Raw genomic sequence first — 27776 nt, 5'->3', positions numbered from 1 at the left:
CAACAGCTGTTGGTCTCCACCTCAGCTGTGTTACAGAGCTAAACAGATGTGGAACAGCTTCTTCATTCAGTCTGATAGATCTAGAATCCCCCACCAACCAGAGCTGGAGACAAAACACCATGCTGTTATATTCTTTACATCACGTTGATTGAACCAGAACTGGAGCAGGCTGGTACACACATGAAACACCGAGCAGAGCTGAGGGACAGGACGGTCACACACCTTGGTCCATGCTGCTGACGGCCAGGCTGAGCAGCTGAGGAGAACAAGCCTCCAGGATCTGCTGGTGCAGGTTGATGTAGCGCAGCGTCCACCAGGGCAGCAGCTACACAGGAGGAGACAGAACAACATGTGAGAAGAAGACGAAGGACTAACAAGGAATATTTGTGAAGATGTGGCAACAACCACAATAAAAAACAGGTTAAGAAAGTCAGACAAACCAGAGCCTGTAAAGAGCTTTGTCAGATTATCCTAACCACTTTATTTGAAGGCAAAATTTAGAGTGAGTCAGTAATAATCCCTCACTGAACTGTGCAGTGTGAAGTTGAACCAGAGGTTAGTGTGACCTCAGTGGAAAAAGCAAAACACTCCATTTAAATTTAAAAAAAGTTTCTTTCAGAGCCTGATTCTCTCACACTGTTGACTAGATTCACAGAAGCTGATTTAAGTCCTATTAGATTCTGAATGGTTCATTGGTACCAATTGGTATCAATTATCAACAATCTCCCTGAAACACATGAGTGACCTAATATGGTGTCGGTCCCTTCCGCTGCCAAATGCACAACAAACTTCAGGTTGATTTCTACACCTTGACGGACATCTGGATGTGAAGTCATCAGAGAAACAAGCTGAGTAAATGTTGGACAGCTCAGCTCCAGCTGCTGGAGACGTCCTTTGTCCACTGAGTATTGGTCAATCTTTGTATGGTTATGGTTTTATGGTTGGGTTATCTTTGCCTTTACTCAGATAGGTACAGTGAGACAGAGAGGAACCAGCCTTTTGACATAGTTTTGACCAGTGTAAGGGAGACTTAAACTCCATGTAGTTGAACTACAGAGCTGAACTACAATTTGCTGTAACTTGCTGGTAGTTAAACTACATTCATATTTTGTGCTGCATCAAGTATTTCAACTACTTTTTGGCTCATTATTTGTAGTTTAACTACTCAATTTACAAACTACAATTTTGGCCAATAACATGTAATATTTTTTATTTAAAAAAAAAAGACCTATATACACCGTAATATAAATTACATTTTACTATTATTGTGTTCCAGAACTCTCTTTGAAAAAAGGCATGAATCAATCTCCCGCAAACTTAATTCATACACTCTGGCATTGTCCTTCTCTATATAATTATTGGACTGAGATTTTCAATACCCTGTCAGAGGTAGTTGGGGAGGAAATAAAGCCAAATCCTCTGAGTGCACTTTTTGGGGTTGCTCCCCCTTCCCTCACTAAGTCCAAAAAGGATGTACTAGCTTTTGCTACCCTGTTAGCCAGAAGACTAATTGTAATTAATTGGAAATCAACAACACCGCCCTGTCATGCCCACTGGATTAAAGATACCCTTTATTTTCTTAAATTGGAGAAAATCAGACTATCTTTATCTAGCTGCTCCAGTAAATTTGGGAAATTATGGGGTCCATTCTTACAATTTGTTAAGACGACAGATCTTCCACTTACCCCTGACTGATGTGACAGAAGCGACTTAGAAGGGTATGTTATTTCTGCTGTGTTGAAGGTCACATGCCGCTATTCTGATTTATGATGTCTGTTGCTATCTCAATTGCAGTTTACTATTACCTGACTGATGTACCTGTGTTTCTTTTTTTCTTTTTTCTTTTTCTCTTTCCTGATCTATTTTCTTTCAGATGTCTATAGACCGAATCGCCTTGTTGTTTACATTCTACTTCCGGGTAGAAAACCAGCACGTAATTTGAATGAGATCAATAGTAACGAACGAGAGTTTAGCTATATATATCATATTTTTCACGCCCTATCACTGTTTAGACAAATCTGAAATGATTGAAGAAACATTACTATTTCTGTTTGTGTGTTTTGTGTTGCTATGTGTTGTATTTATTCAGTTTGGGGGAATCACGGTGTCTAGAAAGCATCAGTGGCTGCAGCTGACAGGGACAGCTGACGGCTGTAGCTAAGCTAACGGCGGTAGCTAAGCTAACACCAGGACGTCAGCTGTTAAAACCCTCCCATTGTGGGACACGACATGAAACTACTTCAGTTAGCTCAGTCATGTTGTAACTAAGATATCCGCTGGAGAAAATATTTTTTCATGGATCGTTTATTGAGTCACTGAGTTATTAAAGTTAAACAGTAACCGTTAGCCCAGCTAATCTCTGATAACCATGACTAATTACAAAAATGTGCACACGTAAATAGTAAAGTTTGTCCAATCATTGGTTTTATAGACTTTACAAACATCAGATTAGTCTAAACGGCGATATAGTGACATGAAAAAGTAGATATAAATAGCGAAACTCTCGTCCGTCACTATTGTTCGAATGCTGGTTTTCTACCCGGAAGTAGTTGTAAACAACAAGGCGATTCGTCCTATTGATGTCCTATTCTTACCCTTTTTTTTTATTATTATTATTATTTATTTTATGTAATTAATTTTGTATTTTATTTTATTTATCTATCTTTTTATGGCTGTTCTAGTTCTGTGAGTTGTTCGGGTATGCAACAATACTTTAATGACCACTTTTGTTTTCTGCTGTTTGTGCTTTTTCAAAAAAGAGTCTACTTTATTCTTTGTAAATGTTTTAATACAATTGTACTCACCTGCAAAACCCAATAAAAAAAGTTGGAAAAAAAAAGAAAAGAAAAAAGGCATGAATCATGTCATCTACAGTAGTGCTGGTGTTGTTAGTGTCTCTGAAGTTCCTGTCATGGTTTTAAACATTGTTGTTCAAGACACAGCGATCTAGAATATGTCGACCTCTTTGGATTTCTTATTACATTATTTTTCTCTTTATATTACCAACATGTCTATAGATTAGTCAACAGCTAATTGACTAGCTACGCTTGTAAAGTAGCTTCCCCAACACTGGTTACAGACTGTGTGTTTCAGTCAACAGAAAATACTGTACATCTGTAGATGAAACATTGCACACAGCAGTGAGACAAGCATTTTATCACAGACAATGTAAATGGTCACACTGACTGGAGTATGGCTTTTCCGTGGATGACGGTGAAGACTCTGATTGTGCACGTGAGAGGAGGGAGAGAGGGAGAGAGACGGTAGCTTGATTGACACATTACGCTCCAATTTTTTTTTTTTTTTCTGGAAAAGCCTTTATTTACTCAGTTGCAATCGGGTGTTAAGGGGATTTCTAGCAGATTAGTAAAAAATGATCCAGAATAAGATCTCCAACCCAACTTTTAAGACTAGATCACAGCTAATTAATATGCACACGCTCCACCAACAGAACAGGGGTGTTGATCGGTCAAAATGGCCGATGGGCTTCAGATTTTTTTGTCACCGGTTTAAAAAACCCGTCAATAACAGAATGTTCGGTTAACAGAACCCCTGCTCCAAATGTCAGTAGGACCAGGAGGACAGGAGGACAGGACAGTAAAGACATGGCTGTCTGTACAGGACATGTACAGGTCAGCTTTGTTTGATCTGACTGGATATATTGAGACCGGGGTGAGACGAGCTTTTTAATAGAAGAAATAAGAAGAGCGCTGCATGCTGAAGATTAGAGCTGATCAGAAGTTTAACACAACCAACAAATAACCTGAACGTGTCCCTGCTGCCTGCTGTAGAGCGGCCCACTGACATAAAAAGCTTATTACCTACTTCCTCATTTCATCGACCGCTTACATGGAGGTTTGATCGTCTGCCTCGGTGCACCTTCAACACACACACACATGGTCTACACACATTCACGTGCTGTACATTCATCATGTCAACACACACGTGTCATACTTGTGTTCAAATCCCTCCTGAGGGCAGCAGCGGTGTGTTAGGCGATCCACGTCCCCACTGGCTGGCAGAACATGCTGCTAGTAATTAATCCCCCACCCCCCTCCCTCATTAGTGTTTAGAGAGAAGACAGGTCTTTACAACACAACAGGGTTTACTCCATTGCAGCAGCTTTTACACCGTTTCTTTTGCTTATTTTGATTTTAGTTATTTACATGAAGGCAACTGATTAAAAAGAGAGGAGGCAAAGAACTGAGCTCATTAAGTGTCTCCTCTTGGAAAAAAAACAAGATGCCTCCCAGCGAGCAGTCTACTGGAAACTTATTAAGGAGCCATCAGCCTCTATGGAAAAGGTTAGCTATTAGCAGTTGGCCTGTATCTGTGAACCTGTTGAAACCTAATTGTGCTTCTGCTCTCTGTGGCTGAGACTCCTTGAGCTGGCCTGGCCTGATGAAATACCAGTGAAACACCCATTATGACATTGCTACTTACAGAGGAGCACACAGATATAGAATTCAACATGGTGAGTCACTCTTAGAGGGAAACTATTATTTTAAACTAATGCCTCCACCGCTCCCTGTTCATCCATAGTAACACAACTTATTAGCATGTGTGAGAGTGTGTCATAATTAGAAACATCACTGAGTGCCTGTGGGTATTTGTGCCAAATGTGAAGGCATTCTCTTGAGGAGTCGACAATGTTAAAGGGATAGTTCAACATTTTGGAAAATTCACCTATTGCCATAATCCCTATAGTTTTAGCAGTAGGTTCATTACCTTTACTTGTCGGTGCAAGCTGTTTTTAGATAGGCGGAGCAGAGACGTGAGCTATGCAAGGCATGCAGTATTTCCCTCTGTCTCTCATCAAAATCTCCAAAATCAAGCAGGTTTCCAGGATGCCAAGTAGTCTACTCGTTTTAATGTAACAAATGCCGATGGGAACCAGTGTCAAAAAGGAAAAAAGGAAAAAGAAAAAAAAATCGGTCACGGACTTCATGATCGATTACCAAAGAAACGAACGAAGCTTCGAAGCTTCAAATTTTTTGGGTCAGCCCTAATTTTGAGATTAATCGCGGCGGCGGCGGCGAATATCGCTACATTTAAAATTTTTTTAAGACGTTAGTTTAGGCGGCAGCTCTTTGTTGTTAAGGCGGCCGCCTTAACAGGAAAGCGCTGCGGGAAACCCTGGCGTGGTGAATGTGCAGGTCACAACTTGTCCACGAGAGTGGATTGTGTATTTAGTTTGTTGAGGGAAACATGGGAATACCATTAACTGAGCAGCTTGCGTCTCTGCCCCGCTGATCTAAAAACAGCATGCACCGACAATAAAAGGTAATGAACCTACTCCTAAAACTATAGGGATTATGGCAATAGGCGAATTTGCCAAAATGTTGAAATATCCCTTTAAAACCGCGTTATGCAAAGTCACCATGACCTTTAGCCACCACAGCTGTATCAGTTCGTCCTTGAGTCCAATTGAATATTTGTGTCAGTGCTGAAGGAGTTTCATCCAGGCATCCCTGAGATATTGTGTCCACGTGAATGGGATGGACGGACGGACAATTTGAAAACAATAAGCCCCCGGCTCTGACTGTCACCGGCACAGAGGCATTAAAAATGATCAACAATATACAATTCATCAAGAGGAGGTGGTTGAGACAGGGGGGCTTTCCTACCTGGAGGCTGTCCATCTTGGAGGAGCACTTGGTGAGGATGACGCGAGCCAGCAGGAGGAGGAAGGGGTTGGCCACCAGGCTGTACACCGACTCCCCATCCAGCAGTAGGCTGGAGTGGATGGCCTCAACCAAGGTCTCAGGCTGGCAGGTAAAAATATACAGGTTACATTTCACTGACAGACGGATACAGCAGAGTTTAGACCAGCTGGAGGAACAAGCTCTAAGTTAGAACGAAGACATGAGGATGAAGGATAATCACTTCCAACTCTATTCTTTGTACCATTTCAAGTTATGCATTCTAAATGTTGTCTCCCTGTGGACCAGTAATGTAGCTACAACCAGTGTTTACCTTTTATTCATACAATGGCCCACTGCTGCTGCAGCTAATATTTCACAGGATCATTAATATAAATATAAATGAGGTTCCAAGATTCTGCAGTCTGAGTAGGACAGCATATGGGCTAGTGTGGTATCCTCACAGTTCACTGCCTGCTGCTAGATGAGACTATAGTGGAAACACTGAGACCTTCTTATTTGATATTCATACATTGGAGAAAACAGAGGTTGATACAAAAGTCTGATTGATAGTTAATATAAACTGTTGATTAGTTTTTAGAACAGTTAATTCAAACTCCACTTCCAGTGTTTACTCTGGTGATGAAGCTGCAGATTTAATGAGCCCATTTGCTACACTATAGTTTATACAGTCATTTTATAATATACACTGAGCCACTCTCCCTGCGGCGGTGGGGTGAACTTTGGTCTGACCACATTTCACCTCATTTGGAGAAAATCCATTTGCCTGAGATTCAAGCACATTTTACTTTTCCTGTTGTCCGTTGTTGAATTAAATTCTCATGACAACAGCCGTGCCGTGTGTCTTCTCCATCCTCGGTCAGGCATGTTGTGGACGGGCTGCCCTCTAAACGGGGCTCCTCACTGTGACAGCACAGATCAATCACTGATGCCAGAGGAATTGCTTTGATAAAAGAAATGCTCTCTCCTCTGGTGTAATGGCAGTGTGAAATGCACTATCCTGCTCTCAGCGGCACGCTGCCAAGAGGAAGCAATCTCCTCAACCCGGTGTAATTAGGACCCCAGAGATGCTTCATTACAGGGAACCTCTCCTGAACCGAGCATCTAACTCCTTCTGCTCCTGCTCCCACTCCACTCGCTTTACATTCAACATAAAGTTAAGCTTTGACACACTCAGCTGAGCCCATCTTTCCACAAATATATTATATTTGTTGCTATCACTCAAAATGGGGAACATGTAATTTCAAATTATTATTAAATATTAGCTCATAATATTGATTTATTCCTACATTGACACTCTTGCTAATAGGCACAATTTAAGTAGCCAAAAAATCTTGGCACATCAGTTAGTTTGTATAGCCTACTATAATTTGGTTAATTAGGTAAAGCTAGTAAACTGGCTAATTTCAGTCAAACTAATTTGCTGGCTAACTAGCTGGCTAACTAGCCAACTAGCCAGATAGCTCCTCACTGCCCACTAGCTAGCTAGCCCCTTTAGCTAGGTAGCTTCGCCCAACTAACGAAGTGTTCACAGATAATGCTTAAGACAAGGGTGTAATTTAATGGAGGGGTTAGTGGGGTTAATACCCCCCCCCCCAAAAAAAAAAAAAAAATCTAACCCAGGCAATATAACCAGTCATAATTGGTCAAGCCTATATTCTGCTCAGAAACACAATGAAAAGAGCCACAAAGCGAATTAACAATTTTAAAAGGTTGGTTCCTCATGTTCAAAGGAAAAAACACTGTCCAAAGGAGGTAACGGTCATATGATTTTAAGTTAGCAAGTGGTGTCTTAAGTTAGCTGGTTTCTAGTTTGCGAGTGGCTGGAGGTAAAGCTGGGGGAGGACGCCACAGAGTCAATGTGCTGGTAGGATTTACCTGGTCTGAAAACTGATCGGCTTCTCTCTGAATCAAATTTGGTCTTTACATTGTGTTAATGACAAGGTGTGGTGTACTACTACGTTCTAATACCTCTGCAGCAGGCTAACTGTTAGCCGTGTCATAGCCTAGCTGCCTAAACCACAAACTGGTAAGAAATAGCTAGACAGTGGCAAGTGGTGATATGATAAGCATTTAGTCCTGTCAGTATAAATGTGTTATTCACCACAACTACAATTTAAAATGCATTAAAAATAATGGTGGTAAATCTGAACTACCTTTTACTACTGTAACGAATATGGGAATATCAAAATTAAGAGGTAGGCTTAATTAGCCTTGTCCTTTTACCAAAGCTAATGATTTTGCACTTTTCCCCGACACATATACACTGATATACACTTTTTTCGCTTTAAAAAATTCTTATATGGACAAAGAACCCAAAGTTCCACCCTTGACTTGAGAAGTGGTGACACAGTCAGTAAACAATAGTTTAATGACTTTGTGAATGCAGTCGTACTATTAAACACCCCAGTACCTACACTCCATAACTACCAAGTGAAAAACTTCTCCAGTGTTCAAACTTTTCAGTAAACCATCTGATATGAAATGATTAAGATGGTTTCTTACCTTAGAGGAGAGCATTGCCGGGGGCAACAGGTCGGAGACATGGATGGACACTGGAGGACCGGTCCAGTTACTCTGGACAAACATGTGGAGGCAGGAGACGGCCAGGGCCATGACAGCCAGCTCCCTGCAGCAGGGGAGACAGTCGTGGTCTGAGCTTTTCAGATTTGAAATAAAAAAAAAACAATTTCTCTGATTCTGACTTAGGTCAGAGGAGTTTCTTTTGGAGCTGCGACCTCACTCTGTGGGTAATTAAAGGCCTTTCTATCAGACTGAGAGAGTCACACTGAGTGACAGAGGAGGGAGGGTGGACGTGTGATGAAGGGAGAGGAGGAGAAATAAGCAGGTCGGACCTGCCCTCAGAGCAAGAGGAGGGATGCTCAGCTTTACTTATTAAAAATTAATAATTCATGACCAAAGCAATGGAGTACGTGAGAGAACAAGGCCACTCCTGAGAACACCTCTGTGGTTCCATCAAACACTCCCACCATCCAACACCCCATCAGTTCAGACTGGAGGTTTTAATTAGTGGATTCTCTCCACCACACTCTCAATTACACTGTGTTTGCCTGTAACCTGACAGACGACAGGGCTTAGTGAGGACTGGGATCAACAACAATCCACCATTTACCAACTTCATTAGCTGAAATGAGATTCAGTGCTGCAACTACCTAGCAATCACACTTGCACACCAATGTTGACTGGATAGTTTGTATGAACAGCGGTGTCTCAATTCAAGGACCACATCCTGCAGAGCACCTGGTGTGTGAAGGTGTGTGTGGCCCTTCGTGGCCATCGTGCATGACGAAATTAGATTTTTTTTCTTGCCATTATTCTATTATTTGTTCCAATCCTAGGATTGAAAAGGAGCAGGATGAAGAAAACTTATAATACCTGCCCCTTTCTTAAAACAAAAGAACACATGATATCAGATGATATGCCAGTTTACAGCCAACAATATGCAACAAAATAAAATCCACAACCAATTCCTTCTATCACAACATATTTCTATATAAATTCCCCAACTTTTTCTTATAAACCCTCTTGAACTGAAACATATTTGAACACCTACCACAGAAATACACATTTGTTTTAACTTCGTCCTCGTCATTTGATGTTTGAAATTAAATTTCCTTCTATGACTGATATCTAGAGGAACTGAAACAAAATACTTCTGCAAATTTGCAGGTAAAAGTTAATTTTTTGCTTTAAATACAATCAACAGCTCTGACTATACAAATGTTCTATGGAGGATTTTTTCTGTGCGTCTGTGCATTGAAGAGAGAAACTCCTTGACATGTAATTTTTTTCTGCAGAATCTTTTAGGCAGTTGTGCCATTAGCTGTTGAACTGAACTGAAACCAATGCTGTCAATTAACAGTATAATCCTCAGGCTTGCTGCTGGTAGTATTGGCCATCATTACTAGCTCATAATGAATCTCGGGATACAATGGGCCACGAAGGATCTGTGGGATCCTTCATTGTCCAGGAAGAGGAGGACATATTTGAAAAAGGCATTGAAATGAGACTAGTCCAGTTCTGCAGCGATAGATTCAAATGCAGCATCTGAAGGACGTGGCCACTGAATTGAGACGCAACTAAGGAGACTTTTCTCTGAGACTCTGCTCCATGTCGACATGACGGCATCACATCATCTCTGCAGACCTGTCAGCTGCTCAGTCAAGCTGCTGCTGTATCACAGCCACGGAAGCCACATAGGAAGGAATGAAGAAGCTTAAATGGGTTGATGGATAGACAACGTTGAGACCTACAATAATTGTGTACGGGAAATTATACACGGGCTTCTCATTCATATTAGGGCTGTCCCGATTACCAAAATTAGAGAATCGATTATTCACGGACATAAAATCGATCATAATCGAAGGTTTGCGGGGGCGACGTAGAATGTGTATTATAGAAGAGAAACACACATGTCAGCACCTCTGATTTACATAATCAGAACAGACATGTGCTGTGATTTTCAGCCTCCTTTAATATTTAATAGAGGGGGGACAATATCTGAAAGTACAACTGTCAAGCTAGGGAAAACTGTAACTGTAACACTGAGTTTGCTAACTGAGACTTTGAACTGCTGTGTAGTTGCAGCATAATTTATATCTGAAGCATAACATATAATACAGATATTTGGGCTCTGGAAGAAATAGAGCAAGGAGACTAGAGAGAAGAGGGAGCCACACAGATGCAGCTCCAAAAGACGACCACTCAATGGAGAAGGAGAAAGAGAAGAGAACAGCAATGTAGTGCAGAAAATACTGTTTTAAGTTGAAGGAGAGCGACAAAATGTATTTTCAGGTAACAGGACGACCTGTAGTCCCCCCCGACAAAGTAAAATCCCCCCCATGTGAAGCCCTTAGAGGGGGAATTCCGCCCACTTTTGGAATTTGAATTTCAGGCCCTGTAACATCTACTGTTAAACCTACTTTTGTCATGATAAAATAGGAAGTAACTGCTACTGTGAAAACTTTCCAGCTGTTTAATCCTTCTTGAAACAACTCAATGTTGCCACTGTACACTTGCACAGAAAAAGAGTGACCTTTTAGACTGATGCACATTAAAAAGTATCACAATCATAACCACTGAGAGAAGAATAAGGTTAAGGTTACCTGTTGGCACGGTCATCGTCGGTGCCTCCAGTCAGGTACAGTAGGACCCGTCTCTCCAGGTAGGCTTCAATCTCCTCCCCCTCGCTGCAGCAGGCGTCTCCACTGAGCAGGTCCAACACCACAGGACTCAGAAGAACCGCCTCAAAGTCTCCTTCCATCAGGGACTCCAGCAGAGAGCCGGCCTCTGCAACAGGAAGCAGTAGTATTAACCCACTCAGCAGTGCTGTCTCCTTTAGTTCATGTGACCACATGACGACAATGCCATTAATCTTAATATTGGATTGGTGCGTCCTTAATGGCAACATATAATAATTGCACAGAGATGCAACACTTAAAGGGATACTTCACCCGAAATCAATAATTCACCAATTTTCTACTCACCGTCATGCCAACGAAACATCCAAATATCTCCATACTGCTCGTCTGTATGACCCAAGTGTCCTGAAGCCGTGACATGAAAAAGTTGTTCGGAAAAAATTCATTTGATCTCTGTTTTTAGCCTTGTTGATTCGCTGCGAGATGTTCATTCGTCGTTGTAAACCATTGGATGTATGATGTAAACACGCAGCAAATCTCACGCATGCACACAAACTTCAACAGAGCCACTGGGAGCTACTGCTACAACAAGGCTAAAAACAGAGATCATATTATTTTTTTCCAAACAACTTTTTCATGTCGCAGCTTCAGGACACTTGGGTCAGTACAGACGAGCATTATGGAGGTATCTGGATGTTCCGCAGTGTGTGTTTTGGACAATTCAAAAGTGAACTCTATCCGCCGCCATTATATGAAAATCCGTTGCCAGCCGGATCCCCCTGGAACTCCAAAAGCACTTTGATGACTCCGAAAGTATTTTCAAACCCTTCCTTGGCATGACAGTGAGAAGAAAATTGGTGAATTATCTATTTTGGGTGAAGTATCCCTTTAAGTGGTACTTGGAATTTTGCACATTTGCTTCATATAAAAAGTGATAAATCCAAACAGACTTGAACTGACATTTACATAAAATGTACTCAAATCTTCAATTACCATCCCGTAGTCGTAGTGAAATGCCTCAACCAATCAGACTAGTATTAGGAGTAGTAGTAAAATATGAGTTCAGGAAACAGTGAGTGAGAGGTCAATTAATCAGCACAGATGGGACATTTTATAATCTACAGTATCATTAAAGCAGAGGTGAGGCTCTGATAGTGGCCGATGGCTGTGCAGTGTGTGCAGCCGCCCTACTTGCGTAGTCAGCTACATTATGTTATTGCACCAGATCTGCACACGAGGTAGGACCATGGTGAGGCCTTTGCTAATTAGACAACTTCATCCATAAACTATAAGCATGATACAGTTTCTGGTTATTAATTCTTGTCAGAGTTAAAACAGGAACACAGGATGAGATGTATCTATGACAACATCCCTGAAGTTGTGCTGCTGCTTTATGTACAGTACATTGCTTTTCATAATATGCTGTTTGGAATCATTTTTGATATAATAAATACAGAAGAATAATGGTGAATGTAAATAATTAGTGTATGTTTTCTACATATAATCTTAATGGTAAAATTAAAGTAGGTTTAGTAGGGGTGGGAGAAAAAATCGATTCACATAAATATTGTGATATCTTTTTTGACGATTTTTTTTTTCAAAAATCGATTTATTTATTTATTTTGAATTTTTTTTAATATTGTGCAATGTGCATTTGTTAGCCTTTTTTACATACAGAGAGTACAGGTTTTGAAAAGGGTTTAAGTTCACTTTATAATGGAGTATGTTAATTTATAGGCTCCTACAGTATTTGTGTGCAGATAAATGTTAAAAATGCAGACTAAAAATCGAGAGAATCTGCAATATCGTAGAATTGCAATTTAAATCGAATCGCCATCCAAAAAATCGTAGAAGAATTGAATCGGTAGAAAAGCATATCGTCCCCAGCCCTAATAATTAGTGTATATTTTTCTACATAATAATAATGGTAAAATTAAAGTAGGTTTAGTGTGGCCCCAAGAAACAGATCTGGGTCTCTCATGTGGCCCCTTAGGATAAATAATTGCCCATCAATGGTCTAGTCTGCAGAAGCCTCAACTTCATCAACAACCTCTTCAACCTGCAGGAACATGAACATGTGCAACAGAAGTGATTATACATGTGATTTCAGGGTAAGACTGCACACATCAACAAGGCTGTAAAACAACCTGTGGACACTGCAGTTTCCTTGGTTCCATCTAATGCAACACGATGAAGGAGAAAAATAAATACTTTAACACATACATGTAAGTAAGTGCAAAATAAATACATTGTGATCATCATTTGAATCTCAGTAACAGCTTGGAGGAACTTTTTCAACTGCTCTCTTGGAGTCCAGGGTGAGGGTTGACACGTCTGCAGTTATCGAAGTTATCAATTCATTTATACATTTTACACATTCTGTATCTGTATGCTCAGCTCACTAGGTTCAAGTTCCCTTCGGGCAGTAGATTTAAATCCGGAACACTGCCAAGTAAGCACTTTGCTCCGACATCAAATGTTCTACTATCATCTTCACCCTCAGTCAACCCTCCTCCCATCATGTGATCAGACAGTCCCTCTGCGATGTGTGCTGGAACCCACTTTGAGATTGTAACTGTAGAATCTGACTAAGTATTGATTTTACAAGTCTGTTTTTAATTGATTAATGCAGGTGCTGTGTGAAGCAAATTGGTTTCATGTCTATAAATAATGAAAAGAGATGATGTGGCCGGTGGGTTGGTCATGCGGTCGGTAAAAAGCTGAACACTGGGCAGTCGGTGTGAACATCGAGCCGGATCGGTGGCCCACCTTCCTGTCAGTCACGTGACGTCTTAACTGTACCCTTGGCTTTAATAAGTAATTGCAGTGCAAATAGTGTTGTAAAGGAGGAGTGGAGATTTCATCTCACTCTGATCTAATGAAACCCAGGGGCTGCCATAACAGCAGGGAGAGAGGGGGGTGGGAGCTGATAGGGAGAGGGGGAGGGCTCTGGCTTTATGAGGGGGAACATCTAAACCTGAGCTATGGCCACACGTCTAATGGCATTTCAGCTCTCCTTCAGGTCTGCCCGTTAAATGGCAGCAATTATGGAAAACAAGGCAGTGGGGCTCAAATTAGTCCATAATTCATAAAGGTTCGGGCAATGAGCTGCAGTTAATGAGGAAAGGAACAGGATTTGCAGAAACGAACAGGGCTGTGCTGAGCAGGTGTATCTCAGACAGAACCTCCACTGAGCTGAGTCTAAAGGCTGGGCTGCTTCATACAGCCTGGAGCTGCATTACACCTCAACCAATTTCATTAGAGTGGCTTTAACTTTTAATTTTATTGTCCTGGGATCATCTGCCTTTTATTTTAGAAGCTTTTGTCTGGTAGAAAAAGTCTGTTTTGCCAGGGGGGGGGGTGACACGTACATTTTATTCATTCGCTATGTGGCTTCTTCTTCCAGGGTCACTGGGGTTCAGGAGCTAAACCTAACTAACACTTGGGAGGTACAACTTGATGCTTTCACACCTGGATCAATTGAACCAGTTGTTCCAGAACAGGGAGCTATTTACGTCAGAGATCGGTTCGTTTGGTCAAATGTGAACACACTCGGATTGGGTCTGGTCTGGGCTTCAACTGCGGTTCGGACCATGTCGGATTTTAATTTTCATTGGGCTAATTCATTTTTTTTTTTAATTTCTGACCAATTAGAGAAGAGTTTGTTAGTGCATGGCATTTGTTTACAACTTTGCACCGTTTGGGACTGTTACTGTGTGTGAACTGTGAACACAAACTATCCAAAGAATGCAACAGTTGTATCGGTTTAGTTGCTGAATCAGAACAAAGCAGGTGTGAATACGCCCTTAGACAAACTAAACTACTGTACCTACTAAACTGAACCTACAGGCTGTTAAAGACGGAGCCTAAATGTGTTTGTTTCCTTCTCTCTTATCAATGTGTTACAAGCTAGGAAGCAGGCTAATAGTAGTCTACCTGATGTGGGTCCATAGAAGGTGATTGAGTTATATTAAGTGATATTTTGCTGATGGTTTGTGTCACTATAACCAGTTTATTAATTGACATAAATTTTAGTACGTTTCATGAGGTTATACAGGAGTTATGGCACTCGTTAGCACTTATTAGCATTAGGCTAGCCCATTTTCCCACACAACGGTTTACGCGCTCAGTGCTACATTTATTAGCAACACGCTGTTACTTTGCAATTAAAGAGCTATGAATATTTATTTCTGTCAGATTTCATAATTATTGAATGTTTATGGCTTGAAAGTCTTCAGCTTAGTTGTTCACATATAGCTGCTTATGGAGACTTTCATGTGCTGTTATATTGTTTACATCTTCTCATCAATGTTAGCACATGTAATATCTTCTGATGAAGAAATATTAATTGTTCACCTCCAGTCCCTGACTCTTTAATATTGCCGCTTCAACTAGTGTTAATTAGACAGAGTGGAGCAGCTGCTACACTGGCAGCTTCAGCTGTTAATTAACCTGAGGGAGGAAGCAGAGAGACCAGCAGAGAGGCTGAGGGTTCAGCTAACCACTGTTCATTATCTATTTCTTACATGGAATTCCAATACAAGTAAAAAATATTATTTTTGCGTGTGGGTGGCTACTCTCTAAGGAAAGTAGCTTAATTAAAGGTTCAGTGTCTGAAATGGAGGAAAACCATCAATAGCATTCAGATTCTAGATTGCAGCGCTCGCTCACAGTCACCTATTGCATCGCATTGCAAAAAAACTTGTTTACCACGACTGGGAGTATTTCAGGAGCATGGAGCGATGAGGTGAAGATCTAAACCATTTCAACAATATGTCTGCTGTTTCCTTCTCCTCCTTCTTTCCTTCCTCCTTCTCCTTCATTGGTTTATTTACGAACCCGAAACTCACGAAACGTGCTCTCTGGCTGGATGGATTTTCCGTTCGGTCTGCCGTACAAACATGGCGACACTCTCTAAAGCAAGACCCTTGCTATAAGAATAATTATAAGGCTAAGAAAACCAAACAAATTTTTATTAATTTTTATTTTAAAGCAATACACTTACAAAATATTCATGTGCCAATTATTACACACTGGACCTTTAAAGCAGATATCAGCTTCACGGCCGTTTCGGCTAATGCTGCGTTCAAGGCAGGCTTTTGAAACCGTAAGTTACAGCTTCAAGTCACAACTACGACTTGGTAGCGTTCCAGGTAACCCGTAGCTCGTGTTTTTACCATCCTGTTGTCTGTGAAAGTTCCCTATAACGGCCACTCGTAACTTCCGACCCGTGAACTCGTACCAGATCGAACTGGTATGACTTCACAGGAAGGAAAAACACAAAGTACGAGTTTCTTTGAACGCACCATGAGTTAGCAGCCCCCGCCCTTGTCAGGCATCAATTGGTCCTCGTGCTACGTCACCACATTCACGCGCATCCCTTGGCTGCACACACAGCCCTTCATGCCGTTCTCTCTCCTCATTGGATAACACTTGTATCCCACAAGGAAAATTTTCTCCTCGGGTTACAGCAGAGCAGAGTGACGGAGAGACTCGTGTTTAGGCTGAAATACTTCATGTAAGTGATTGCTGACGGAAAATAGGACTATTTAGGACTTATATTAACAAAAACATTCCACTGATATCTGCTTTAAGTTTGTGCAAAATGTTGTTTGTATCGTTGTATTTGTCCGTAGTATTGGCAGTTATGTAAAAACGATCTTAACTACCCAACTCTGATTGGATAAAGAGTTACTTCTCTGGGGCCGTTAACTGGCTGTGGAACCAGGGCGAGAGAGTCAGGCTTTCCATCAAAATAAAAGCACCAAGCTAATAAAATGCGGTGAAACGCTTTAATTTAAGGAATATAATTTACAAGAAAGTCCCAGAGCCATTAAGTTGACATTTTTGCTTCTATTGTATTACAAGTCAATGTCTATTTTATAAGTTTTATGTTGGTGAACCCTTTTACTTTGGTGAATTTGGGGATTTCCGGTTCCGAAAAAGTTGTGAAACAGAAGAAGGCATAAAGGTAAAAAGGTAGTTAGGTTTCCCGCTGTGGTGCTTTGTGTACATGTCATCAAGACCATGTGACAGGGAGTTGTGTTGGAGTGATATCAACAGACTGTCATTCAACATTGGTACAAGCACAGTAATAATCGATTAATAAACAGATTATAGTCCCACTACTAGACTGGTCCTGGACGGTCCCTGAACACTCCTGCCGTGCTGTCGTTATCTGAGCGATGCGCCTCTGTGTGAGTGGAGGACTCTTTAAATATCAATATCAGTGGAAAAGAAGATGACAGTGTGTGAGCGCTGCGGCTGTCCGGGGCTCAGTGTCTGGCTCCAGTGTGTGACCGCCCGGCGGGTTGTGACAGATGTGAGCGGAGGAGACAGCAGCTAACGGACACATTTCCCGTGACGCTAGCTCTACTCTCTGTTAGCTCACTGTTCATCCTCACTTCACTCTCTATTCAAAGAGAAAACCACAGCGAGCTAAAGGTTAGCTAACACACGCTAACGCTACGTTAGCGCTAATGTACAAAAGTTGCCATTTACGGATAAATGTCCCAACACTGTATGTTGCGTTTATACCGAACTAGAGAGCTCCTCGCGACAATTCAAACTCCACACCGACTATCACCTCATGAACAGTGTTACTGTTAGCAGAATGACAGAGACATAAAACACACACGTATTTTAATGAGGTTTGGCAGAAGTCCCCACATCGCTGTGAACAACAGTTCATGTTACTCCGAGCAGCTGCGGACAGTTGGACACAGCTTCATCAGCCCCGACGGCGACACCGGTGTCTGTACCGTCACGAGGGAAGCAGCAGCAGCCTCCGCACCGCTGTCTGTCACCATGTCACCGCTCTCAACCACCACATCTGCCCGGGCATCGTTTCGTACATCAGACGATAAGAGCTGCTCGTTATTAAACCAGAAACACATCCACCGTCTCACCTGCGGTGCTGAACACGCTCTGCTTCCATCGCGTCGCCTCGCTCGGTGTTAAAAAGCCTCGGAGAACCGGGATCTCCACGTCCAGCGGCATCACGGAGGAGCTCCGGTTGGCTGCTGAGGAAGAGGAAGGAACCGGGACAGGAGACAGGAGCTGCGGTCTTCAGTCAGGACGGTCCCGGCTCACAGCACACGACTACCCGCTTGGTCAACGCACCGAGTCACTGTTTCTCAATCACACATTAAAGTGTTTATTTCCACCCATGTGGTTTAAGTGGCATCAGTGAGCAGCCATGACAGATGCGCATTGCATTGTGGGAAAAGTAATGAGGGCTCGCACAGGGACGTCTGGCACTCTCCACGTCTGTAGACACAAGAGTGGACACGTGTGTAGGACTTCAGCTCCTTCAGCCTGGTTAATAGCATAGGAACTAAAGGGCTTTTATATGATAAAGAACAGATCAGATGTAGTAATGAAACTGAACTCAGAAACAAAACGGCAGAATAACATTCACAACATGTAGGCTACTTTATGTCCTAAAACAAGAGACTGAGCATCTTACTTTCACCATACTCACATTACAGTGCATCACAGTTATTTTCCTACTCACATTTTCATCTTTATTTATTTATTACGACTTTAAAGACTTATAAAAAATAAAATAAAAAAGGTAAAATACCGCCTTAAAATAGTTTTAGGTTGGATATTCGATGGGCATTTCTTCTGTTTAGTCCTCTGACACCTTGCGATCTCATTTGGGGACCATCAACAAATTACCATTTAAATAACATCCAACCAGTTATAATATCTTTTCCAAATATTTCTTTAATAAATTTAGTTTATCTTAACTGCAGTTTGTATGGTATTTTAGTAGTGCTCCCTCCATTTCATATCAACCTAGCCTTGAGCTCAAATTCTGTGCAGGACTATAGTGTTACACTTATTTTATGAGACTCACTTTTTTGTATGGTATTTTAGCACTCCCTCTATTTTTACAAAGGTTGTTGAGCTCAGTTGATCCCAAACCTGGTCTCAACAAAATGATGTTGGATATGCTGGGAATACGACGCCAGGAAGATGAGGCTAAGTATGGATGCGTCATTCTGCATCACTATGTTTATTTGTCTGTGTGCAGAATTTGTCACCACTGCAATAAAGTCTGAACTAAATTTGTATGAAAATAAGATCATTCAGGGGTGGCTAGTTATAATGGCTCAAAAGGAATAGCATAATATTGAATATCTGTGTAATATAGGCTATATCTTGTGTTTTTTTTTCTATTTTAAGGGGGCTAGAAACTGCTGGCCAGTTCAAGTAGATCTTCTACAGGATGATGGCCCAGGCAGCAAAGGCAATGTCACAGCACAGGACAACACCAAGTCCCTACCAGCCGTAGCAATGTCCTCTGCTGCCCAGTCCTACTGTACCATCGAGACATCAATACATCTATGGATCAGCTGTAGATACTGTATGTCCTCTGCAGAAGAAGCGGAAGATCTTCCATTCCCGTTTGCTGACATTCCTGCATGACCACAGCCACCTTCCCACCCACTTCAATGCTGTCGTGTACATTTCAGGATTTGTTGTGCGGAGGCTCTCCTGTGATGTCTGCCGTGCCAGCCTGGTGACAGATGCTCTATCAGTGAAAAGGGATAAGAGCTGCTAACTCTAAAAAAACAATGGAGGTCTGATGATCCCATCAGAAGGCACAGTGGAGGCTGTCAGGGCAGCAGAGTGGGTCATTCGTCAGGCATCAGTGGACTCCAGACAATCACTGCCCATCATGGCAGAGGTCCTCTACATGGTCCGGACGATGGGTTTTTGCTCAGGGAGCACATTAACGACACACAGCATGGCATTGACAATCACCACCATATGTTGGTGGTGTTAGTTGTGTCCCTATTCTTTAAACTAAGACTACAACTCTTAGCTTACAGCAGTGGTTCCCAACCTTTTTTGGCTCGTGACCCCATTTTGACATCACAAATTTCTGGCGACCCCCTCTTCTGGCGGCCATCAATCAAGATGCGCCAGCTCTTTGATTTATATTTGAGAAAGTGAAAGTTTAGGATACAGTTGTTTAAGATTGTCTGTGGTATTTTTAATCATAATTTTTAAAAGAATAGCCTAATCATTAGTTTGTTATTAAAATATTCTTATCAGTAATTTTTTTCATCAATTACGAAACATTTCAGGCGACCCCATTTGAATTTCAGGCGACCCCACGGGGGGTCCCCACCCCAAGGTTGAAAAACACTGGCTTACAAAGTGGCAGCATGAGACAGAAGCTCGGCAATAGGGCATTAGCTTTGGAGTGGTCGTGATGGTTTTGATATTCAACCTGCACTTAAACACATGTAGGCCTGGGTTTTGTTATGATTTCTGTTAGAGGATATAAGCAAGGTACCTTTTTTGTGCCAAATTTCTACTTATACAGACACACATACACAAACAAGTTCCCTAGCCCAAATTGAGGTATGGAGGCAGAAAAACTGTCAGAAAACCGGTGCAGTGCAACAGAAAAATAATTTATTTACCTCATGTGGAGGAAAAGAACTCACAGGCAAAACCAAGCAGGAACACAGAGCACAAACACAGGGGACGGACACAGACGGTCCAACAAAGGACAATGGGAAAACACTAAAATATGGGTAAAATGAGACGCAGGTGGGGCAATCAGACACAGGTGAGACACATGAGGTAATCACAGAGGGAGGACAGGAAGACAAGACACAGAACTTAAAAATAAAACAGGAACTCAAGAGGGAACAAGACACAAATCATGACAGCTGTATGTTTGGCGCTGTTACACAATCCCTGTCGCTTGGGATGGGAACTGTAAGTGCTTAGTCCATTTTGTGTCCAACTAGTATCCGAACAATTTAACTATCAACCACATTATTTGGGTGTGTTAGTCTGTCTTTGAGAAATTCCATTCAGTAGAATTTAAATTTTATTAAAAGTCCAGTTTCAGACTGACTGATACAGCATCTTGTAAACCTTTAACCTGTCAGATGTCAGGCTTGTGCATGGGCTGAGAGAACTGGTCATGGTTCAGGATAACGTCCCACCTTAATGTCAGGTTTAAGATTGATGGAAACAGACTTAACTTATCCCAGACTCTACTCCTTAGCCTGAGAAGATGACATCACCCCTGCCTGTAATAAAGTGTGTGGAGATCTGAGCCAACTTTGCAGACACAGAGGCTCAGCTAAGTTTATAAAAGCAATTTTGTTAGCAAAGTCACTTGAATGTGAAGTATTGAGCTGAGCAGGGGATGGAATACCCTTGAAGTGGGTCTGGCTTTTACCAGGACCCTCCTGGTTCCCAGGTTTGAGGATCAGAGGACTAGAGAGCTGGACGGAGGTGAGGACTGGTGGAGCAGACCATGACTCAAGGAATCTGAGCACAGAGAATAAATCAGAGCAAAGCCAGTGAGAACAGGAAGCAACAGAAAAACCTGACTGTAAACAACCGACTGGATGAGCCCATACTGCAGGTGTGGAGGCAATCAGCTCCAAACACACAACACACACAATCAAGATAGAGAGAGACAGACACACCCACAAGAGGAACAGAGAAAACAAGAAGATTAAAGCTGTGGTGGTCGGGGCCGGGCAACTTTAGACAAATTGAGGCAATTCTGAGCAACAAGAGACAGAATAGGAAGACAACAAGAACATCAGCTTTACAATGTCCATTCTGCCTCAGCTGAGGTCTGAACTGTCAACCTCTGACACCAAGAACCATCATCGTTGGAGCAATGAAGATTTAAAAAGTTGTCAAAATATCAAAGATTTTGCTCCATTTGTGAAAAACTGATGTTTAAAAATGCCATTCATTGACTGCAATTGTTCACATGAGAGTAGAATTCAAAATGTTTTCAAAACAGTTTTTAAGATAGATAGAAGATAGAAACTTCATCAACCATGACTCCAAAATATTGTCACTTTTTTCAGGAACATTGAAAATGTATTTAGCAAGAATTGGCTGGTAGCCTAGTATATGTTTACAGTCAAATGTATTCATGCACTATAGGCTCAATTCTTCAAACGGTATTTCTGTGTTTTAACAGAGTTATTGACTTAATAATTTGCACTGGATTTAATTGTACAAACGTTTCTGCAGTTTTGGGGCGACATTTTGGCGAAAGTTGCAAAACTGTAGCAGGTACGGTTGATTCATTAGGAAGTTTCTTTGCAAGCAAATCTGGCATGAGATCGGACCTTTGTGCAAAGTTTGGTGATTTTTCATGCATGGTGCGTAGGAGGAAGACAAAACAATAGGGTCCTGACAGCTATAGCCCCTAAAAACTACTGCCAACGCTGCAGGAGGACAGTGTGTCCAGAATATACTCATAAATTAATAATTAATTGAATGTAATTTATTTTTCTTTAAGGATAAAACACAATGAAATTAGCATTTTTGACATTATTTATGGTCGACCGTTTTCAGGTTCTAATGAATTCTTTCAATGTGTGAGCTTGTGACTTTGGCCCAAATCCAGATGTTTCATCAACCGCTGTCCACACATTTACACATATTTGATTCATGCCATGCTGCTGAATGGCTGTGTGTGTCATAAATCTGCCTGTGTTGAAAAGGATGGCACATAAAATCAAGGACAGAAGAAGAGGACTCTGACACTTTCATCTGAATTACACCATATTTTAGTCTATGTGGTTAATACCTTGTCATTACATTAACCGGCGTGTTTCGCCATCAGTGCAATGAGCTGTGATGATCAAATGAGTGATAAATATCCTGTCTACAGCTCAGCTTTGTGCCGTTAAGCTGAATAAATCCTGGATTCTCAGGATGACTGGAAGCACAGTCAGGAACCTGTAACTGTTACAGTCTTTAGAACAGTAGAAAAGCACTGTAATAGATTTAGAAATAAGTGGGACATAGGGATATAAATAAACTCTGATATTTAGCCCCGACAGCCTCATTATGTCACTTCAGTGTGGATCCAAACGGATGATTATCATGGCACCTCTGCCTTTGACAGAACTGACACACACACTCTTTTTCCTGTAGTCAGATCACTGACAAAACACCAGCCGCTCCTCCTGGGATCCATTTAAATACACAACAGACACACAACAATTACCTTCCACACCAACCTCTTGATAATCTTACTGTGATAATAACTCTTGTACTAATCATATATCTCCTATTGAAACCACTACACAACAGCAAACTCAAACCAGTGTTTCAGATCACCTGGTTCTCTGGTGTCATCGACCAACTGACCCCTGGTCAGTTAGCTTGCACTGATCTGTCTGTGGTCGACTGTTACACACATTTACACTAAAACTGTTTAATTTAGATTTACAATACTAACAAGATGAACAGTCTCATTTAACCCTCCTGTTGTCCTTCTGGCTCAAATTGACCCAATCTGTCCCCTTCCTCCATCCTTCCTTTCTTCTTTCCACAATGCCTTTTCCCTTCCTTCTTTCCCTTCTTCTTCCTTCCTTGAACAAATCTTTTCCCTCCCTCCCTCCCTCTCTCCCTCACTTCTTCCTTCCTTTTTGACCCAATCTGTTCCCTCCCTCCATCTATCTATCTTTCCTTCCCTTTTCCCTTCCTTCTTTCCTCCCATCTTTCCCTTTGTCCCTCCTTCCTTCCTTCCTTCCTTCCTTCCTTCCCTGACCCATTAGGACAGGAGGGTTGTTTTTGGTCAGACCTGAAATAAAATGTGTGTGTGCGTTTGTGTGTGTGCATATAAGTGATGATTAAACCGCACATGATCACGAGGCTGTTTGCTTCACGCTTTACCTTCCCTTTAATCTGCTCACATGCAAAGCGTAGAGATGAGTTGTTGCATGCACCTGCTCATGAAGACACACATGCAAAAGGAGCAGCAGGAACATGAGAGCATCAGCTCAGCGTGTGAGGGAGGTGGAGTTGTGTTTGGTGCAGTCATATCTGACCTGTGATCAGCCTGTTGAGGAGCTCATGTCCTCACTCTGCTGAGTTTGACTTCAGGTTTCCCACTAACTACATGTCTCTCTCCACTCCTGAGTCTGAGCTCCAGCTACTGCAGGCTGCTACCACAACCAAACTCTTCAACCAGTGTGATTAACACCAACTCACTCATCCAATATAATAATTAAGTGTTCATTATAATTCCTCCCTAGAGCCTGGATGCTGAGCTGCGTTAACTGACCTGCAGCTCTTATATTAGAAGCCTGCTCATGCCGCTGAAAACTGATGCAGATTTGCTGCTCACCTGAAGCTGAAGGTCAAACTGAGGCTGATTGCTCAGATGTAATCTGTTGTAATTTTGTCTGTCTTTTTCTTTTTTACCCAACAACTACCTGCCAATAATCTCACATCTTTACATGTTTTGATGTTTCTGAATATGTACTGTCTCATTTAAATAAATAAATAAGTCAAATCAAATGTCTAGATGTTCTAATCTGACACATAAAACATCTCCTGAGATTTCACTCAGATGCAAACTGGGATCAGTGGGATCACTGGCTCGGGAAACAGGAAGTGTAGCTACAACACAAAGAGCCCCAGGACCTCACAGGTCTCATCCACAGTTGTCATGGAGACTCATCTGACTTCGACTGTTTAGTAACGTTTTCAAGTTCTGGAATTAACTTTCATAATGTTAATTAGTTTTGATTGGACAAAGACCATAAAACAGTAAAAGACATGAGGGACTTTAGATAAATATATTTCAAGTCCTACTTTTATAATGACATTTATATTTTAGTTGATTCATTTGGGGGTAGTTCGGTCATCTGTATATCAATGCTTCACATCTATATGCTCGTCATATGTATAATTTTGTAAATAAAATGTGATTATAAGTAGCATCAAATTGAAAAAGTGTTTGAATAAAAGTAAGTTCAGGAGAAGACGGGAGGATCTGAAAAACCTGGTCAATGAACAGCCACAAACATCAGAGAGAAGCTGTGGAGCTGAACATCTGCACACACTCATCACACCTCTGTCTGCAGGGCTAAAGGTGGACTGAATGCTGTCAATTGGTTCTTAAACATCAACATTTCATTATAGTTTCATTAGTCAACACATTCTGAATTCATTTAGTCAAGTTCAGACTAATCTACAGAGGAAACAGGAAGTAGCTGAACAGAACAATGATCCTGATAACTTCAGGTTTTTGATACATTTTTCTTTATGGATTTTGAAGTGCAGATTATGTGATTCTAACTGAACCATTGTTAATGACATTAATTACAACAGCCTCTCCCTGAACCATCCAGAGGACATGATTCATCTCTACAATAATTAACCAGATGTCTGCAAAACTAATCAATCTCCCATCAGCCCCAGCTCTAGTTCACACTTAGAGCTAATAAACAAAGATTAACATCAGCGTTAAGAGAGGTAGTCGTGATAACAACCTAATGTGTATTTTAAATTTATTATATTTACAAATACAAATTACTTATCGTATTCATATATTTGATTAATTCATTAATTAAAAATAAAGAAAAAGCCAAAATTTCTCTGAAGCAGTTTTAAAAACCATCATTGGGATTTGAAAAAATAAAACCTCCTGAGAAACACCTCAGGACACTGAAGATATTAGCTAATAAACTTGAGTCTAACTGGTGTGAACCCTGTGCTCAGGTGTGGAGTGTGTCTTCATGACTTCCTGTTGCTGACCCCGCCCCCTCAGGAGCCGACGTCCCGTCAGACGCAGAAAGAAGCATTCGCACAATCCGTACTTTCAAGCTCCATTTAATATCCTAGCAAAAGGAGTATGTGACTGTTCTAAGGAGTGAGCAAAATAGAAAGTGCATTTTTTTTTGTTCACTGGAGTTCAACATAATAAAAAAAGATTAAAGCAGTTTCTTTTTTATGTCAGATGGAGCAGAATTATTAATTTGTAGAAAAAGCAAAAAGAAATCAGTAAAGGTACTCTGTTGGAGTATTTGGTGGTATGGTGTAGATCAAAGGCACATCACAGCTTTGTATCTCATTGGGGATTGTTGCACACGCACAGAAAACACACATACACATGCACAAGCCTTCAAAGTACATTTCTGATGTGGCTCTGACGCTCAGTCTCAGATCTACAGTCACGGTCATGGAGAAGTGTTTATCCAGAGCATGGTGCTGTTTAATGTGGAGCCTGCAGAAGGGAGAACAGAACATGAGGAACGTCCATGTCAGCCTTTATTCAGTGGATATGATCCTGGAGAAATCAAATGAAGCAGGTGATGACCAGAGGGGCTTTTATCTCAGATTCTATTATGTGTGATTTCTTTTCTCACTCTTTTTTTTCTTTTTTCTTTTTAAATAGTATGACCAGTCTATCCTTGGTTACAACTGTTCTCACTCTAACAGTCAAAAAAAAAAAAAAAAAAAGGAAATTAACATTCAGTAAACATTCTTCTCTAAAGGTAGTTTCCCTTATATACTCTGTAATCTTCCTCTTCCATTATGTATACATAAACAAGTTTAATAACATACCAATCAGTGGTTATTTCACAATTGGAAAAAAGCACAAAATGTTTACACTCTTGTACAGGTAAATAAAAGTTTCTGTCGACTGTTTCAGTAAGAGTGTAGCATAGTTCAGAGTGTGTCTCGTCGTCTCCCCCCACTCTGCTGCTGCTGCCACTAGATCTTTACATACAAATATTGACAAAGTGGTGGCTTGTGCTCTGAAGCCATCGAGTCTCTTTCATGAGCAATAATCATAAGGACGAGAGGGGGAGGGAGGGGGAAGGGAGGGGGGTCGGAGATGCTGGGGGGAGGGGGAGGGAGGGAGAGAGAGGGGGAGAAGGAGGGAGGGGGGGCTGGGGACTCATAGCTGGCCCTCGCTGCAGTGGGCGTCCTGACTGCTGCCGGGCTTCTCGGCGTCCTGACCCGGCAGGTCCTTGAGGATGAGCGCCGCGCTCTTCTCTGAGAACTCGTCTCCGTCGGGTTCCAGACCGTCGGGACAGGGCAGCTTCAGGAACTCCTCCCTCAGCTGGGCCGTGTGTCTCTGCAGGGGACAGCACACACACATCAGCATCATCATCATCATCATCATCAACAACCTGTCTGCCTCAGCTGCTAAGAGACCAGCCTGCTGTGACTCTAGATTCTCTCGTTAATAGTTTCTCAGTTGCTCGTTGTTGTTTTGACCGCGTTCCTGAAAAGCAGCAGACTGCTCCTTTAGGGTTCCCACGGCTTTTCTTGAAATCATTTTCCAGGACACTCAAGGGGCTCATGGGATTTCTTGGTTTCCCTCATCAAACTCACAATCCAACAACTCCAAAACGCTCTGGTGGACAAGTTGTGACCTGCACATTCACCACGCTATGAAATAATAACACAACGTTACCAGACAGAGTTGTTTTAGAGGGAAATTCATGCAAAACCGCTGATGTGCGTTCCCGTCTAACTATTTTAATTTGTGGAAAAGGGGCAGAATATGTCTCCTTTAAAACCACCACACACACCCTGATGACATGAAATCATAAACATGAACCTTAGTCACCTTGACTTTGTCCCCACCGCTGCTGACCTCATAAAGATAAAGATAAACCCAGCACCCCCTCCTCCCCCCAGTAACACTGTAACTCAACTGGACAAGTCCTATGACTCTGTTTGAACCCTGCACCTGCACAGACCTGCACCTCGATCCTCTATCTGTACATTTGTTTGTACCATAGTTTCTTCTTGATTTAGATTTTGATGTTATTGTATATTAGTAGTATTAGGGTGTTTTCACACGTTTAGTGTGCACCAACTGTTAAAATGATACATTGTTTCATTTTTTCAGTTAGTGTGGTTGCTTTCACACCTGCTTTTTGTCACTCGGGACCAAACTTGGAGAGCGTCATTGTCTCCATGACTACCGGTTGAAATCTGGAAGCGCTGATTGATAAAACTTTCATGATGGCCTGTTGTTGGCCGGTTATTAGTAGCTCTGGTCATTTATTTCTATATTGTATAACTCTTGGCAAACAATAGTTCAGATCTACTTTTCTAGTTTGGTACTTCCGGCTGGTTTCCGGTTGCGTTCACCCAGCTCGGTCCCGTTAGTTCCCGGTTAAACGTTAAA

The 27776-nt window shown here is 41.6% G+C and overlaps 2 protein-coding genes across 9 annotated transcripts in view; both read right to left on the bottom strand.

Annotated features, from left to right (window-relative positions):
- ttc27 (tetratricopeptide repeat domain 27) overlaps positions 1–18029 on the bottom strand; it is a 64228-nt gene extending 46199 nt beyond the window's left edge. Inside the window, exons 1-5 of the mRNA XM_083987816.1 lie at positions 17734–18029; positions 10790–10973; positions 8169–8292; positions 5628–5768; positions 223–325 (exon numbers count right to left, since the gene is read on the bottom strand). Of these exons, the coding sequence (XP_083843942.1) occupies positions 223–325; positions 5628–5768; positions 8169–8292; positions 10790–10973; positions 17734–17824 (643 nt within the window). The 5' untranslated portion in view covers positions 17825–18029. The remainder of the gene's footprint in view (positions 1–222; positions 326–5627; positions 5769–8168; positions 8293–10789; positions 10974–17733) is intronic.
- Positions 18030–25884: 7855 nt separating this feature from the next.
- birc6 (baculoviral IAP repeat containing 6) overlaps positions 25885–27776 on the bottom strand; it is a 139704-nt gene continuing 137812 nt past the window's right edge. For all 8 annotated transcript variants that reach the window (XM_083987807.1, XM_083987812.1, XM_083987811.1 and 5 more), the window contains exon 73: positions 25885–26711. In XM_083987807.1, coding sequence (XP_083843933.1) covers positions 26532–26711 — 180 coding nt within the window. In that variant the 3' untranslated portion in view covers positions 25885–26531. The remainder of the gene's footprint in view (positions 26712–27776) is intronic.

This window comes from Trachurus trachurus (genome assembly GCF_905171665.1).
Source record: "Trachurus trachurus genome assembly, chromosome: 15".
Classification (NCBI taxonomy): domain Eukaryota; kingdom Metazoa; phylum Chordata; class Actinopteri; order Carangiformes; family Carangidae; genus Trachurus; species Trachurus trachurus.
Note: the sequence above shows the minus strand (reverse complement) of the source record. Positions and strands in the feature narration are given on the sequence as shown.